General features: G+C 37.2%; 1 protein-coding gene across 1 annotated transcript in view; it reads right to left on the reverse strand.

The window, feature by feature from the left end:
- The window catches only part of LOC137652332 (proton-coupled amino acid transporter-like protein pathetic), a 33,892-nt gene that overhangs the window by 1,867 nt on the left and 12,587 nt on the right, over positions 1–19,438 (reverse strand). Inside the window, exons 5-7 of the mRNA XM_068385673.1 lie at positions 15,260–15,439; positions 14,455–14,633; positions 11,656–11,828 (exon numbers count right to left, since the gene is read on the reverse strand). Coding sequence (XP_068241774.1) covers positions 11,656–11,828; positions 14,455–14,633; positions 15,260–15,439 — 532 coding nt within the window. The remainder of the gene's footprint in view (positions 1–11,655; positions 11,829–14,454; positions 14,634–15,259; positions 15,440–19,438) is intronic.

Raw genomic sequence — 19,438 nt, forward strand, 5'->3', positions numbered from 1 at the left:
ATTAGAACGAGTTTCCTTTATGAGAACATACCTCATCACTGTCATTCTGCAATAGGCTTCCCTGCAGTTAATTATGAGGGGAACCTTTGCGCATGCACTAGGCTAGGGACTTTTTTCATTCAAGCATTGATGACCTGGGTCTATTTTCCTTCAAATTCGTCTTCTATAATGTCTCCTACTTCAAAACTGCTAGAGAAAACTCTTGAATGCAGTGTCAGTCCAAACTAGACCGGCTCACTGACAATTCTCTCAATTTTTTATACAGCAGATCTACATGGACCATACAGTAATGTCGTTACTGATCTTGGGTAGGCTCCACTTTGTGGGCTGATTTTTGCCAATTTTTTTTCTCTTTGCTAAAAGTCTTCCTTTTGCCTATCAGAAGGCCGTGATACGTGTAGAATTCATCAACAGCCTCTATAATGGCCCCCATGGTCGTCAACGCCCCCCTTATGTTCATAGTAAAAATAAGAAATATCGGTTTCATTGTAAACTATTCATTTGCGACGGAAACGAGTGTCATTTTTGAAGAGCGTAATTTTTTCTATAAGAAACAGTAGTTTTTTTCCTAGGTTACATTGCCCTGTAATTCACTACAAAAATACCGAAATATCATTAGTAATTGTGTAATTTTAATAGTTTACCTCTCAAAAATTGGTCGAAGTCGTTTTCTGATATCAGTTTCATCAAAGAAAAATAGTTCAGGGGTGACTAAGATTATCTCCCATCTCCTTGTGTCATCAGAAAAAAATCCTTTTCTCGTATTTTTTTCGGGAGAGGGGTGTATTTCTTTGCTTGTCCTGCTCTTATGCCTTAAGTAATATAATTTTTAGATGTTTTAAGCTATCAAGTGACATAATACCTACAAATACACAGAAGATTTTGTCCCTAAATCCCAAGTTTACGGAAGAAAAAGATGTGGAGGCTACAGTTAAATTTATTTTTTTTTCTCAGATTTCAATGCATTAATTTTTCATATGTAATATTTGGTAATGCTCTATAAAATACACATGCCCACTAATGAAATCATAATTTCATCTTCCTTTGTCTCAATGGCATTAATTTACCTACATAATGGCCAACCAACATTCACTCCAGCAGCGCAATTAGAACTTTGTGCCTTTGCATTTGATGTCCTATAAGAAGACATGGATGATTTGTGAACTCTTCTTTAGTTGGATCCACATTTGCTTCTTTTTGTGGTACGTGCAGAGGTTGCTTTATTAACGTTAATTAACTCTGGTGGTTAGCACTAGAAGATTTAATGGAAACTTTACATTTCCTGGGGTCAGTTCTTAATGTGTTTGATAGTAAGCAGAGTAGAGAAACTTACTTTCCTCGTTCTTGTTTTCCTGAGGCTAAACTAACTATTTTAGCCGTTTGATTTCGTGAAATTAAAGTTCTCTTGATTGATCTTTATGCTTATGGAGGTGTAGACCCAAGTGATATTTTTTTTTTCTAACTTTTACTAACACTGCAGATTTCTTAGCTCCAAAGAAAAGTTCTTTGTGCAAGTTAGCAAGGAGCGGAGCTCAAAGCACTTTTTGGAGAATTGGTAATGTTACTCCACTTTGTAAATGTGATTGTGTTAGCTCAAGCCCAACTGATTATCACCCAATTTCCATAAGTCCCATATCTAAAGTTTTTGAATGTCTTTGACAAAACGTCTTATAGGTTTGCTGAAGGTAATCGTGTTCCCTAGTTTGCAATTTGGTTTTCGTAAAGGCCTTGGAGCTTGTGATCTCCTCCTTACAATCTCCAATGCTGTACAGAAATCCCTTGATTGTGGTCAGGAAGTTTGTCTGATTAGCCTTGATTTTAGTGCTGACTTTGACCGTGGTATTCAGGAGACCCTTGTTTTCAAACACAAACAGTTGGGAGTAGGTGGGTCTTTTCTTAGCGTCATTGTTGAATTTTTAAGTAATAGATTGCAACGAGTTTTGTTGATGGGCACCAAAGTAAGTATAGGAATGTGATTATCTGGTGTTCCTCAGGGTAATGTTCTTGGGCCATTACTTCATACTATATAATCATGACATGTGAATTGGCTTAGAAAAACTTGTTGCAGATGACGCTACTCTCTTGGCATCAATTCAATCTCCTGAATGTAGATCTGGGGTGCTGAATCCCTTCATAAAGATCTAGCTAAAATTAGTGCATGGTGCAAATTGTGGGGCATGAGGTTGAAGCCTAACAAAACTCAAAATATGTTTGCAAGTAGGTCAAGGACAGTGGCACCTAAACATCTGCATCTCAGAATTGATAATGTTTCTAACTCTGTATGACTTGAAATTTTAGGTGTGATTCTCTACATCAAATTTACTTTTGAGAAACACATTAGGTCTGTGTCTTCTTCAATTGCACAAAAAATTGGTTTATTGAGAAAGTCTTGAGATTTTGTGATTATTCTATTCTGAAAGAGTGTTTCAATTCTTTCATTCTACCTTGTTTTGAGTATTGTTCTTCTGTCTGGTCTTCAGCTGCTGATTCTCTTCTTAATTTGTTGGACAGGAATTCGGGCTATTAAATTTCTAATTCCTGATCTTGATATCAATCTTTGATACCGTCGTTCAATTAGTTTGTTATGCATGTTGCTTAAGATTCTTTATAATTCTGACCACCCTTTATAATCAGATCTTCCCGGACAGTTCCATCCTGTTCGTAATACTAGGCATGCAGTTACTTCTAATAGTCAGGAATTCTCCATCATGAGGCTCAATACTACAGAGTATTCTAGAAGTTTAATTCCAGCTGTGACTAAGATATGGAATGATCTTCCTAATTGGGTAGGTGAATCTATAGAACTGCAAAAGTTCAAACTTCCACAATATGTTTTCATGTTGAACAGGCTGACAGTGTTTATTAATGTTACTATTTCTAAAATATCTTAAAATTTTTCATTACTTCTCACAATTAATTTATTTTCTTAATCCCTCATTGGGCTATTTTTCCCTGTTGGAGCCCCTGGGCTTATACCATCTTGCTTTTCCAACTAGTGTTGTAGTTTGGCTAGTAGTAGTAGTAGTAGTAGTAGTAGTAGTAGTAGTAGTAGTAGTAGTAGTAATAATAATAATATCTAGCTTCTTCATACTATTATACTCACACAGTCTTTCAATTCCTTCCAGGTTATAAAGTTGTTGTTACATCAACGATAAATGGTTTAATTCAAGGAGCAAAAGTCTTCATTTACTTATAAAGGCATATCCTAACAGATTCTCTGACAGGGGGACGTTAGTATTCTTCTTTGGCTTTACTCCATTCTATAAGGAAATGCCTAAGATCAGGCCCATCATCAAAGGGGGAATCTATGCCGAAAAGCATGTCGATAAATAAATATGAAAATCAGGGAACTCTTTAATTATCAAGAGATTAGCTATTATCTGTTCATATAATCCTTCAGTCCTTATTCTATTTCCGACGAGCCTACGTGCTTGACCTTTAAGACACAGCAATGGGATATGGCATTTATTGGCCAAGGGAATTTGAGGGAATACGTGGATGGGTTGACAAGAGCAAGGTCTATATATACCAGGTCAGCCAACGCGCAGCTTAAGCTGTGAATCACCCATACTGTGACGTCAAGCTTCCCCGTCTCACACACGTGGGTAACCGAAACAAAGGACCGTTGCCTTAGTTAGCTACCTATAGAGGTAACGTAAACAATAGGAAACGCTGTGTCCATTATCAATTTATTCATTCATTCATTCCGTCACTAATAATGCCAAGTAGCTGCGCAGTATTTGGCTGTTATAATAGACATGATAAAACTAAAAGCTCAAACATAAAATACCATCGCTTTCCAAAAGAAAAACCATACATAGACCAGTGGATACATGCATGTTGCCTGCAGACAGAATTAACGTTGTGAATGCTACTGTTTGCTCGATTCATTTTAAACCAGGCGATTACAAAGATGACATGAAGTCCAGGTTACTAGGTACTTACACAAAGACTAAATAAAGATTGCCTTGAACATTTCTTTGGGTGTATATAAGGCAAATGGATGGGCACTATGATCATCCTTAGGCTGTGAACTTTAAATTTCGGTTAATAAAAATGTTACTAGGAAAGGAAATTAAAGTATTAAGTGAAAAGTGTAATATCACCACTGTTAAAAAATCTCATGAATCAGCCAAAGACGATGAATCTATCAAGAAAGAAAGGGACTTAGCGTTAGAAATATGCCTAACAACGCAGATATTCAGAAATTTAGATTTTGATTTAGAGAAAAATGCTTCAGACGAGGAAGACGACCTTTTGAGAGCAATTAAAGAAAGATATTGGGGGAGTAATTGAGGAAGAAGCTCTCTCTTGAATACATTGGTGGATATATTGTAAAAAAAAATTGTGTAAAATATCCTAAGTTAGGAAATAAGACTGAAGAAGTGCTGAGAAATGATACTTGGATAGCATGTGTTAATCGGGGGGAATTTCATGCACCTTCTAGTCAGTTTTTTTCACAGTTGTTAATAATGCGGGAGATTTTTAATGCTGTAAACGGGGAAGTTCTCATGGAGGGAATAAATTGTTTTAGAAAGCTTTATTTAGAATTAAAACAGTCTGGTATTGAAGTTCCTGACGATGTTATTGCTTTTTTTTTGTTAAGATATCGGTATATTTTCGAATGCGATATCTTAATAATTTGATAAAGTATATAAAACCTCAAGGACAACCATGCAGGGAGGCCCTAAGAAAAAAAATGAACCGCGTTGGCATCGCCCCATCAGAGCAATATACTGTTCGCGAAGCGTAAGCCATGCGAAAGGTGTCGCAAAGTGTCGTAAAGAAGCCTGAGGGATATCAGGTTAGCCTACCATTCGGGTCGGATGCTAGGCCAGATACGAACTATCGAAACGCTGTAGCGCAGTTAGAATCATTGCAAACTAAATTTAGGAAGGACAGGGAATATTTTGATCAGTATCAGGGAGTGATAAATAAGTATCTAGAAGCAGGCTTTATATCAGAAACAAAGGAACCCAAGATTGAAGGGTATTATATGCCACATTTTGGAATTAAGAAAGACAGCCGCACGACCCCCCTCAGAATCGCGTTTAATGCCTCAGCAAAATCTAAAGGTCATAAATCGTTGAATGAGTGCCTCTTATCTGGCCCCAATCTAGTAGAATTAGCATATCATTTGCTTATAAGGTTCAGATTGAACGAATATGCCATGCTAGCCGACATCAGCAAGGCCTACCACCGTGTACTGTTAGATCCCTGTGATGCCAAATAAACGCGATTTCTGTGGCGCGAGGTAGCAGGTCGAGCGCTCACCTTCGCCTTTGGAGTCGTGGTGTTCGGCATCACAGCGAGTCCGTTTTTGTTGCAACAAGTTTTGAATTGCCAATTCGAAAGGGAAGGTAGGCCAGATTTGCCCAAGTCCTTTTACGTAGATAATTATCTCAGTACTTTCGAGGATGTAGAGAGCATGGGGCAGGAGCATGAATCTGTCAACAAGATCTTAGAAAGGGCTGGTATGCCTTTAGAAGGGTGGGCATCCAATAACTTAGTCTTCGATAGCGAGAAGCAGTGGAGTGAGCCGGTGAATGTGAACGTACTTGGGCTGCGATGGGCCCGAGACGTCGATCAATTGTGTGTGAAAGAGAGTAAGAGAATCAGTGAATTGCGGGAGGGATGGGTACCTACGAAGCGTAGGGTACTTTCCATGTTGGTCTCCATTTATGATCCTCTAGGTTTGATAAGCCCATTATTTGTTCGAGGAAAGCTTTTCCTCCAACAACTATGGGAGGATAACGTAGGTGGAATGACGTGTTAAGGAGAGAGAAAGCTAGAGAAGCGAGTGAGTTGTTGTGTGAATTGAAAGCGGTAAATAACATCACATTTCCAAGAGTGGTAGGCAAGAAAGTTAGAGCTCCATGTATTCACCGATGCCAGCAGCAAGGCATACGGTGCAGTAGCATATACTAGGGACAATTGCAATCAAGTAAGCCTACTCACTAGTAAAATGAGAATCTCTCCAAAGGGGATGAACAAGTTGACAATCCCCAAGCTAGAACTATTAGCATTGTTGTTAGGCTGCAGATTAGCCAAGACACTTAAAGTGCTGATAGAACCACGAGAGATAGTCATGTGGACCGACAGTAAGGTCACGTTGGCATGGGTAGCATCTCCTGATGCAAAGGACAATAAGAATGTCTTCATATCTAACAGAGTGGCGGAGATTATTTTTCTTCATCAGGTTTGTGAATTCAGTCTCAGCTATGTTCCAAGCAAACAGAATACTGCCGATGTCCTGTCCAGAGGAGCAACAACGCAACAATTGCTACAGAACCCTCTTTGGCAGAATGGTCCAGAGTTCCTGAGGACCACGGGAGAGCCTGTTCCTTACAAAGAGGATGATCCAACCAATGAAAGAACCGTAGTGGCGGCGGTGCAAGAAATGAGGGAAGAAATAGGACCTGTTTCCCCAGGAGAGATATGGGAAATTCTACAGAGGGAAGTAGAGTTCCAATTCTTATTGAGAGTTACTAGGTTAATCATGAGATTTGCTAAATTAAAACGGCATCCGTTCAGTATTGTTGTCCAATTACTTGGAGGGTGGAGTCAGACCCCCTTGTGAAGTTACTAATTTTGTCAGACAATTAAATCTATTGTTAGATGTAAGTTGATTTGCACAAGGGGACGTGTGTCCCAAGTAGAGGAAATGAAACATTTGATTCTTTTGCCAGCCAAGGGACACTTAGTTAGGGCTTATCCAAGATATTTGCATTGTTTGCATTTACATTGTGGTGTAAATACACTAATGGGTATCTTTCGACAGAAATGCTGGTCGCCGGGCCTACGTTCCATTGCAAGGCAAATTATGTGGCAGTTTCCAGAATGCGTGCTAGCCTTCCAGCCCCTGTTGAGACAGCCACCACCACCCCCCCTACTGAAGGAAAGGATCAACCTGACGAAACCCTTTACCGCAGTCGGAGTGGACCACACAGTGGCCATATGGACTGAAACGTGGCCAGGCTACATACTGATCGTGACTTGCATGGTCAGCAGGGCCGTGTACCTCAATTTCTGCCCCTCCCTGGAAGCGGAGGAATTTGTCTTAGCCTTGCGTCGTTTTTGTGCTACCCACGGTGCCCTGTCTTTCATTACATCCGATAATCATCAAACGTTCAAGACTGCCAGCAACCTCCTTCAGGGACTTTATGAAGAGGATGAAGTCCAGCAGTTCCTGAGGAAAACTGAAATCGAATGGCATTTTCAGAGCCCCCGTGCACCTTGGAAAGGTGGGTTTTTCGAGTGCCTAATCGGAGTGACGAAACGTACCCTCCAGATAGCCCTCGGGAAGAAGTACCTTCCGGACACCCACGTGCTAACATAGTGAAGGAGGCCGAGGCGGTGGTTAATAACAGGCCTCTAATGTACAGCGTCGACAAGTGCGAGGATGAGGTCCTCACCCCCTCCCATTTAGCGAGAGGAAACATGATCAACCTCATGGCACCGATCTTGCCAGACGACCCCCTCAATGCGAACTTCACCTGCTGGAGGCTTCGTGATCGTTATTTGAAGTTGACAGACACTCTGAAAGCCTTCCGAGAAAGGTGGAGGAAAGAGTATTTGAATGCCCTGAGGGCCAGACACGACTGTCGATCTGGGGAACCTTCCAAGCTGCACCCTGGAGACATCGTGCTGGTCAAGCAAGACAATTAAAAAAGGGCTACGTGTCGTAGAGACATATCCTGACGACGACGGAGTCGTGCGTTCAGCCAAGGTGTTGTTCGAGGATGTCGAGTCCCTGCGAGCTGTTAGCCACCTGGTTCCCCTGGAGATTGCCTCCTCTGATGACGATGGTGTTGGAGAAGACGATGGCGACGTTGAAGACAAGGGTGCGTACAGTTTACCAGTAGGACTGCCAGGGACCGTTGGGACGTCTGGGGACAGCCAGGAGATGGTTCAGGCTACGACATCTCGACAACCAGCCACAGAGGTCTTAGGTGGTGACGAAAATAGTGATCCCAATACAGTAAGTGAGAGTAGTGAAAGTGTCGTAGAATCAGAGACATCGGGCGGACAAGGACGTTCCGCACGCCCATCGAGATAGACTGCTGCAAAGCAACGAAATTTGATGAAACAACTCATAGAAAGTGAAGATATATAAGTCATGGCTGCAAACAGTAAAGAAAATGGGACTATACCTCCTTGTGGTAGGTAGGGAGGGTGGAAAGAAGTAAGTGTAGGTGAGTTTGAATCCACAGAGGTTGGAAGTGCATCGGGTAAGGAGAACGGGAATGGGAGGGCCCCTCTCGTATATACAGGTCTAGCGTTGTACAGAACCAGGCGGCCCCCCTTTCCCCTAGAGTAATTGCCAAGGTGTGGCCGTGTGGGAAGGGTAATTCCATTGCTTGATTAAGGGCAGATTGCCTTATGATTGGATATATATATGATTATTCAATTTATGATTGTGCATGTATACATTGCTTATTGCTTACTTGAGATGATATTGCAGGCCCATTGCCTATTGCCTTTCTATTGATTGATTCATGTATGTATTATATGTCTGGGTACATTTTTATATGCATTGCCATTCAGTGTGTACACTTTTAAGAGTTGATTGCCCCGGGGTAATATTTCTATTGATGTATATTGTGTGTGTACTCCGTTAGAGTCGTTGTGGAGCGCTACGCAACGAGCCTAACCGAGTCTTGGAGTGGTTACTCCTCCCCCGAGTTCAGTCTCGCCTAATTGTCCGACGTTTCACCGCCCCTTTATTTCGGGTGTGGAGGATGTCGGGAGTTTCGAACTGATCATTCGAAATCCCCGCCATTTAACTCCACAAACGTTGCGTTAAATTAGGGTAAGACTGGAAGATCTCGCGGCGTTTCTATGAATGAGTGCTGTCCAATACATGACAGTATTGTGGTGTAAACTTCAATAACCTGGTGGGGAAGGAGCGGGTGTCAGAGAAACGAAGTTTTTATTATTTACAAATTACGAAAATGATATTGTATTGGTTTACCACGGCAAAAATATCGATGTATATGTTTAGAGCCAAGGACTCTCTAGTTTGTTGGATTCTGGCAAATTATGGCCTTCAGCCGAAGTATTGAGTCTACCCTTTGATCTGACGTAAGACTGACTTTCTCTGTCTTGTGGTCGATAAAGAAACTCTATCAAACCCCTTATTGAATAAATAAAGTAAGAGTTCCCGCGCATCTCACAAGGACACTTTAGTTAGCGTGGGAGACAGTAGTTTTCCTCAGAACTGTCCGGAATGGCGCTCATTCATTCCTGCCTAAAGATCCATCCAACTAAGAGTACCTCTTTGAGTTTGCGAGTCTCTCTTTCTCCGGCTCCTATCTACCGCGATACCAGGTCGGTTCCTTTTGTGAGTGTGAATATGTACATTTGTATCGCTCTGTAAATTTGTCATCCCTGGGATTGGGGATTTGTTTTATGCCTCAAATAATGCCTGTAGGCATTGGTATGGGATTCACCTTAGATTCATTATTATATTCTCGAAACTATCGTCTTATTTAGTCCAACGTGGACTCTGTTTCATGAGCACATGTTGCAAACCCCCTAAGGGTGACAGATCTAACTTTCAATTTGCCTGAATTGTTATTGTGTGTTTTTTCTTTATCAAATGATTATTTTTGTAATAAACTTAAAATTGTGATCATATTTTATTGAAACTCCTGAATAGTTTTGGAAAGCAAACCTCTTCAAGGTCTTATCATCGGCCCATTCCATCGGGCCTAGAATCATTATTTCAATGAGTCGGAGAAAAATTCACGATACAACACAGCAAATTTTACACCACGATAAATCTGCACTACAGTTAGATGGTTACGTGGATCTTTAGGGTCAATTTTAATAAACTGTTACATGGGGTCTTTCAAAGCTGATGGCTTGATGAAACAGCCGAGAATACAATATTCGACTTGGAAGAACGACAACTAGTAGTGCGAGACGCTGAGACGGCATTGGCGACTTAGCGGATTGGCACTAGCTGTTTGATGTTCAGGACATTTTCATAGCAGCTGTCGATACATGTAGTGAACAGTTGCAATCCTTAATCACACACACATCGAAATTTTTGAGACACCCATTTTTCGTGAATTTTATTTACTACCGTTTTCCCATTTTGCTAATATTTATCTCAACTTTCTTCAGTTATTCTGTAATTATACCATATAGACCAAAATTATGCCAAATTTATGCTAAATTTAAGATTATGCCAGATATTATGCTAACCTATGTATTCCCCTTCAGATTATGCCAAAAACATAAAATATGCCAGATCTGGTAACAACTGTCATGAAGGAAGAAACAGTCTAGGAGTGATATGTCATCTCACCATGGCTAATTAAGTTGTACTGTAGTGATAGTACTGTACATATGGCAGTACTTCACATAAGATTATAAGGAAGTGGTGTTAGTTTGGAACAAGGTTTTAAGGTTATAAACTAAACGTGAACACCCAAGCCTCAAGTCCTATTTTGAGGCATCGTACTAGACTCCTTAGGCAAAAACTACCAAGAGGTAGAAATTATATATATACATATAAAATATATATATATATATATATATATATATATATATATATATATATATATATATGTTGCAAGATAACTGAATAAATTTACTTTTCATTGATATCAAGAACATCCTCTGCGTCCCAGGGTTAGTAAACTACAGCAAAATGCGAAAAACCAAAATAATTATAGTTTCTTGGGGTCAGTCGCCTCATCACCCCTCATCAACTTACTATTCTTAACATAAATAACTCGCTACATTCCTTCCCGTAGTTTCTATCACTGTACTGAAGTGCATATTACTATAAATGACATTACTACCTCTAATAAGAGTACAGCAGTACAGTATGGTACCTAGAGCAAAACTAAACACTCATAACTGATCGCTATTGTGTCTGGTGGTCTATACTGAAAAAGATGTGGTCAGCTTTAAGGCAATAAAAGTTAAGATAGAGAATAGATGGGATTAAAAGTGTTTATGACCTCATAGCACAGATTACGACCATTATGTACTAGTGTACTGTAGTAGTGATACGAGAAAATCATATAAAGACTTATTTGGGTTACAAGCGTCAGTTGGCAAGGTGGGATTGAGAATTCGCCTGATACCATGACACCTTGACTGTGCGTTTCCCGAAATTAGTGGTCTACATTACCTAACCCCAGTGAAAATATACAACCCTGAAAAGGAAACCATAAAAGCTAATAGGGTGGGGCAAAGTTTATTACCAAATAGAAAAACACTAAGAAATACTGCTTGAGGGTACACTCGGGCACACTATCTCATTTCCCTTTCTCTTGTTTTGTTAAAGTTTTCATAGTTTATATGTGAAATATTTAAATGTTACTGTTCTTAAAATATTTTATTTTTCCTTGTTTCCTTTCCTCATTGGGCTATTCTCCCTGTTGGGGCCCCTGGGCTTATAGCATCTTGCTTTTCCAACTGGGGTTTTAGCTTAGCAAATAATAATAATAATAATGATAATAATAATAATAATAATAATAATAATAATAATAATAATAATAACACTATATACTAATTGCAATTGGTTTTTAATAAATTCAAAGGGAAAATTAGCATTAAGCAGTTACATCTTTTTGACAGATTCCCACCTAATATGTTTAACTTTACTATTATTTCAACACTACGTGGTTTACTTACAAGTTAATAAAACTATGCAGGTCCTAGAGGAGTAGTCTGCCACAATTCTGGAAACGTTTGTTGAAAACTTGCTGTTTATTAATGGTTGAAGCATGTCGAAGACAACGTAGACTTGTAATGGGTAAGTCAGATATATGGAAATGGCCATAGTTATCTTGACTGCCTGAGCCAGCCTGATGGAGAAAGATGATAGATCAGTTAAGGAAATTTCCACCTTTTCACTAAGCTACAGGAGAAAACAAATATGCATATTAGGATACAATTCTATACTTTCCTGTAAAGGTTATAAACTGTACAAGGAAGCATAAAATATAGAAATAAATGTGTGTATGTATATATATATATATATATATATATATATATATATATATATATATATATATATATATACGCACACATAAATATATATATACAGTATCCGACCTTGGTTCATAAAAGGACAAATAATTCACCAATCAGCAAATTAGTTTTATGGGAGTTGACAGCACTCTTACTGGGCATGCGTGTAAATTTTAAAAGCTCTAGTGTGTGTGGCAGTACCCGCCTGTGAGGGCTATTGTGCAGACGTCCAGCACAAGCTCGTCGGATTATCATCCTGGCACAACATGTCTGAGCGCATCGAGCAGCGCTACTGCATTAAGTTCTGCTACAAGCTTGGTGATACACAAGTGGAAACTATCCAGAAGATTTAGCAAGCCTTTAGCGATGAAACCATGGGAATAACACAGATAAAGGAGTGGTATAATCGCTTCGAGCAAGGACAAACCTCAATTGAGAGCAAGCCATGGTCAGGCAGGCCATCTACCAGCAGAAACTAAGACATTGTTGAAAATGTTCGTCGAATAGTGGAGGACGACTGTCTTATAACCATTAACGATATTACTGAAGTAGCAGGAATAAGCACAGGATCAGTTCATACAATTTTAACGGAAGATTTGGCCATGCGACGAGTGTCTGCTAAATTCGTTCCCAAGTTGCTGGTGGAACAACAGAAACAACTCCGCCTGGAAATTGCGCAAGACCTGCTTGACTGTGCTAACAGTGACTCTGACTTCATAAAGACTATCATCACTGGTGATAAGACATGGGTGTACGGATAGGACCCAGAAACAAAATTTCAGTCTTCATAATGAAAGCAGCATCAAACATTACCAAGACCCAAAAAAGCACGACAGGTTCGCAGTAATGTCAAGGTAATGTTGACATTTTTTGACTCCAATGGTATTCTGCATCAAGAATACGCACCAGCAGGACAAACAATTAATAAGTATTATCTGGAGGTTATGCGACGCCTTCGAGATGCTGTACGACGAAAACGACCAGAAATGTGGGCAGCGCGAAACTGGAAACTGCACCATGACAATACACCTGCTCATTCTGCCCACTTGATCCAAGCTTATCTGGCCAAAAACAACACTTCACTTGTTAGGCATCTTCCCTACTCTCCAGACATGGCACCTTGTGACTTCTGGCTGTTCCTTAAACTGAAAACAACCCTGAGAGGGAAGCATTTTGATTCGAGAGAGGAAATTATGAGAAAAAGACAGCAGAGCTTTACAGCATCCCAATGTCAACATTCCAGAGATGTTACCAGGAGTGGCAGCACCGGTGAGAAAAGTGTACACACTCCCGAGGGGAGTACTTTGAAGGTGATTGGATAAACAAATTTCAAATGTACAATTTTTTTTCTTTATGGACCAAGGTCAAATACTTTTTGAATGGACCTCGTGTATATATATATATATATATATATATATATATATATATATATATATATATATATATATATATATATATATATATGATAAATTTTGCACATTTAGAAGTGTTTTTCATATTCAAATAAACCATATATATTTTTGATACATTAATGTCTGGATTCTCTTAACGACCTCGGGATCAAAGCCCCAGGCGAAATCACACAAAGACAAGAGCTTGTGTCCGGCCGGGAATTGAACCCTGGTAGGCAAGCTTGTATAGACAGTGACTAAACCACTTGGCCACAAAGAATGATAAAAGTCAATGACAATTCTTCTGTACTTATACCTGTCGAATTCCGGTGTTTTGTACTAAAATTGAAATCAACCCATCTTCACCATCGTAGCTAATTGGAGTTTGTTACTTGGCATTCGATTAATGATAAATTTTGCACATTTAGACGTGTTTTTCATATCCAAATAAGCCATATATATTTTTGATACATTAATGTCTGGATTCTCTTAACGACCTCGGGATCAAAGCCCCAGGCGAAATCACACAAAGACAAGAGCTTGTGTCCGGCCGGGAATCGAACCCTGGTGGGCAAGCTTGTATAGACAGTGACTAAACCACTTGGCCACGAAGAAAGATAAAAGCCGATGACAATTCTTCTGTACTTATACCTTTCGAATTCAGGTGTTTTGTACTTAGAATTGAAATCAACCCATCTTCACCATCGTAGCTAATTGGTAGTTTGTTACTTGGCATTCGATTAATGATAAATTTTGCACATTTAGACGTGTTTTTCATATTCAAATTAGCCATATATATTTTTGATAAATTACATCCATAATATTCAACAAACTGTTCTAAGAACCACAAAAATTTAATCAAAGTCATAAACAAGGAAAACAAAAATTACTATCAGTTAACAAATTTCCTAAATAATGGCCTCTTTATTTAGCAAGTTGAGAGGCCAAACAATAAATATGTTACTAATATATCAAAGATATGCAAGATGGGAATGATTAAAGAACATAGTTAAAATTATAATTATTAAACATGCACCAGTAAACACATGAAACTGTTGTAACACCTTACCCTTCATCTTGTGGAAGATTTAAAGAAATTGATCCCAAGACACTGTTGCCGTAACTTAAATATCCATAAAACCCAATTGTTGCATACAGACAAATAACGAGGAATGTAGATGTGGACAAGACTCCAGTGTATCCCAGCAGGTGTTCTGGATTTTTCATCTGGCTTTCCAAAGGCAAGACCTGCAATTGATATATTTCAATAGGTGAAGACTGAATAATATTTTACCCCAAAAAGTTAATTAGTCCCTAAATAGTCTAGTAGTGAAGTTACCATGGTTGAAATCTGATTAGAACTTGAATCCTAGCATTTGGATAAGTAACTATAGATATCTCATACAGATTTTAGTTTTTCTTAGTCCAACAACAACTGCAGTAAATTCCAAAACTAATGTAATTTTGTGGTATCAAAAATCTAATTATTGTATATCCTACTGAAATTTTGTCAAAGCAAAGTTAAGAGAAAACGTTTTGTCCTTTATAAAATACATAAAAATTATTAATATTCAAGTAAAATGGTAAATCAATTTACCTATAATTAGAGGGTTATAAACATTGAGTTATATACATTGTTCATCATTTATTCTTAATATGTTTTATGTTCATTTGAGTTATATACATTGTTCATCATTCATTCTTAATATGTTTTATGTTCATTTCAGATTGACCGTGGTCATTGTTCAATAACAAAGACATTTGAATAAATGGACCAAGCTCTTATTTAATAATCAATATGAACTATCTAAAAGATAGCAAATGTTACATTTGGGGTACCCCAAATGCAACCCTAACCGCAGAAAACAACTTACCAGACCTATCCCTTCAAAGGCATAGATGGTCGATGCTAAATACAGGGGCATTGTCGTCCAGCTATTAAAGGCAGGAACCTTTTCCGCGCCCTTTGACACTGATCTCGCACAATAATAGATGATGATTACTAATCCAGCAAACTGAACTACTCCAGCTACCAAGGAAAATGGGGCCAAGGACTGAAAATAAAAGACATCTTGATAATAGAAATTCCACAAAATCGTACATATCAAGGGAAAAAGTACAGTACTGAAGGATGAATAAGTAAAACATCAGATAAAAGGTTATCTAATTAAAGGGGAAAGAAAAATAAAAGTAATTCTCGTCTATTAATTAAGAATATTTACTATAGCTTGTCATTTTATTATCTACCAAATGAGTAGTCTAAAGGAAAATGGCTTCTCAAAATGAATTATCCGTGTATCATGAATTTTGTATAAAGTACTCGATGCAGCAACTGATATTTTCTAGATTAAAAAATATTTGCTAAAATAGGGTTGTGGTTGATGTGATAATGTTCCTGACTGGTGAAGGCTAGACTGGGGTTCGAGTCCTGCTCAAACTCGTCAGTTTCTTTGGTCGCTGCAATCTTACCATCCTTGTGAGCTAAGGATGGGGGGGGGGAGGTTTGGAGAAGCCTTCATGTTTATCTGCCGAGTCATCAGCAGCCATTGCCTGGCCCTCCTTGGTCCTAGCTTGGGTGGAGAGGGGACTTGGTCAGTCTCTAGTGCCATTATCCTTCTTGCTAGGGCAATGTCACTGCCCCTTCCTTACCTCTGCCATTCATGAGCGGCTTTTAAACATTTAAAATATTTATACAGACCTACTTATCAAAAATTATTTTCTCATTTAGAGAAAACTTTCTATTAGATACAAAGAAAATTATGAGGGAAAGCCTCTATTGGCTTCTATGCCAGACTATCTAAAACACACACACATTATATATATATATATATATATATATATATATATATATATATATATATATATATATACACACCTATATATATTATATATATATATATCTATATATATCTCTATATATCTCTATATATCTATATATATCTCTATATATATATATATACCTATATATATATACCTATATATATATATATATATATATATATACCTATATATATATACCTATATATATATATATATATATATATATATATATACCTATATATACCTATATATATTATATATATATATATATATATACCTATATATACCTATATATATTATATATATATATATATACATATATACATATATATATATATATATATATATATATATATATACATATACATATATATATATATATATATATATATATATATATATATATACATATATACATATATATATATATATATATATATATATATATATATATATATATACATATATACATATATACATATATATATATATATATATATATATATATATATATATATATATATACATATATACATATATATATATATATATATATATATATATACATATATATATACATATATATATATATATATATATATATATATATACATATATATATATATATATATATACATATATATATACATATATATATATATATATATATATATATATACATATATATATACATATATATATATATATATATACATATATACATATATACATATATATATTATATATATATATATATATATATATATATATATATATACACATATATATATATACACACACACACACACACATATATATATATATAATATATATATATATATATATATATATATATATATATATATATATATATATATATATATATATTATAGATTATATATACTTATAGGCTCCACCTTGGAGGGCTGATTTTTGCCAATTTTTTTTCTTTGCTAAAAAGTCTTCCTTTTGCCTATCAGAAGGCCGTGATACGTGTAGAATTCATCTCCAGCTTCTATAATGCCCCCATGGTCGTCAACGCCCCCCTTATGTTCATAGTAAAAATAAGAAATAACATTAGTAATTGTGTCATTTTTATAGTTTACCTCCCAGAAATTGGTCAAAGTCGTTTTCTAATATCAGTTTCATAAAAGAAAATTAGTTCAGGGGTGACTATGAGATTATCTCCCATCTCCCTGTGTCATCAGAAAAAAAAAATCGCTTTTTCTCGTTTTTTTTTTTTTCGGGAGAGGGGTGTATTTCTTTGCTTGTCCTGCTCTTATGCCTTAAGTAACATAATTCTTAGATGTTTTAGGCTATCGAGTGACATAATACCTACAAATACACAGAAGGTTTTGTCCCTAAATCGAGATTTTAATTTTTGGTGAATATTTATTTCTAAAAATCAATCAATTTAAATTCTAAAAAAAAGCGAAAAAAGTGAAAAAAGGGTATCCTACAGCTAACATACATATTAAAGTAAAGTTGTCTGAGGAGATCATCCTATCTGAACTAAACGACAAAATCTGTAGTAGTGATCAGCCGAAGTGAAGCATCAAGAAGAAAATTTCAAGTTGCCAGCTAAAGGCTGATTCACACGACCCGTTTTCTGTACGACAGGCTGGGCAGTGGCTAACTGGTGTTGTAATGCTGTACATTCACACGAGGCGTCCCTATCCGTTTAATCGCGTGCGGTTTTCATTGTATATTTAGATTTTAGACTTTCACGTGAGGATTGAGTAAATTACAATAATTTTGACACCAAGATGTTGGTTGATAACCGTGTTGATATAAAAAGTTATGCAACTTCATTATACTTTCTGCACCATTCCAAGAATACTAAAATCTTGATACTCCCCTGTTTTATTCAGTGCCTCTCCAACCACGTTTCATATGTTATTTTTACATAAATTATTGCTATACCACTAATTTGCCATGTCAAACATCTCCTCATACCCTCGAACAAGTTCAATTAACCTCTGATTCATGGTGGCAACAATTAACTACTTTGTGACTATGAGGAAAAGCCTGGGTTGTAGGCCACGAAACGAACGGGTACGATACGGGTCCTTATTCACATGAACCATCATCCACCCATTGGTCAAACCAGCTGAGGTTTCTTAGAAAGAGCCCTAGCCGACTCGGATGGCTGACGACCGAGGGCCGCCGTCCGCCTGATGGGCCGTGTGAAGTTGCATTTGAATACATGTAAGAAAGCTAGACGCCGCTTAAACGACTGCCTGCCTGTCAGAAAGAAAAATGGTCATGTGAAGTGGCCTTTAAGCGATGTGCAAGGTGACAGAGGATATTTGGTTATTCACTTTAGGTGCTTGTTCAATTATTAATAGAGTTTAACTAGCATAGAGGAGTTGTTTGGCACTTATGCAATATCTTTGAAATTCTTACATGAATACTAGTTTTGAATCTATATGCATGTTCTCCGATGGTCGATAACTCCTTACTATTGAACCCACATCTGTAATAATTATATATTACATGTTTAAAACCCATGACCTAATAGGTCACTGTGGAAGTAGAAGCGAGTGTGAGAAGTGCTGTAGTCATATCATAGCAGGATGCGAATACCAAACCTCAGCAATGTAACATTTTTCATGAAGAGGAAACACCAACCCAGTCCGTGAGAAAGGTTGTCTGTGTGAACGGAACAGAGTATCTTCCGGTATTAATGTGGTGTTTACATAAATCATTAAGTGCTGAAATAACTTTAACATGAATATGGATATTTGTATTAGTTTACTCTACGATGTTATACGGAATGGTCATCCGACCAAACCAGCTATACTCCTGTGATGGAGATGTTAACCCTGTTCTTAAAGAATAAACTATTTTAAAGTTAACTTACTTAGACTTTACTTGAAGATGTAACATACCAAGATAACATTTGAAGAGAACCCAAATGTATGTTAACTACAGTAGCACACTAATAAATGGTATCCCCATTTATTAGAGTGCTACTGTAGTTAACACACATTTGGGTTCTTTGAAGTCCTATGGTTAACACTCCGATGAGCATCTATGCGAACTTTTTGTAGTCTTTGTGGAATCTACATAATTTCCGAGAGTACATGATAAAATCTGACAAGTAAACATATAAACTACTGAAGAATGCATTAGATCTGGGAGAGAATCCTTAAATTTAAACTTGGATCCCACTGTTAAGGTATTCGTAAAAATTAATTTGAGATGCAGACTGAAAACTATTTAAAACCGCT

The sequence above is a fragment of the Palaemon carinicauda genome, chromosome 13, assembly GCF_036898095.1.
Source record: "Palaemon carinicauda isolate YSFRI2023 chromosome 13, ASM3689809v2, whole genome shotgun sequence".
In the NCBI taxonomy this organism is placed as follows: domain Eukaryota; kingdom Metazoa; phylum Arthropoda; class Malacostraca; order Decapoda; family Palaemonidae; genus Palaemon; species Palaemon carinicauda.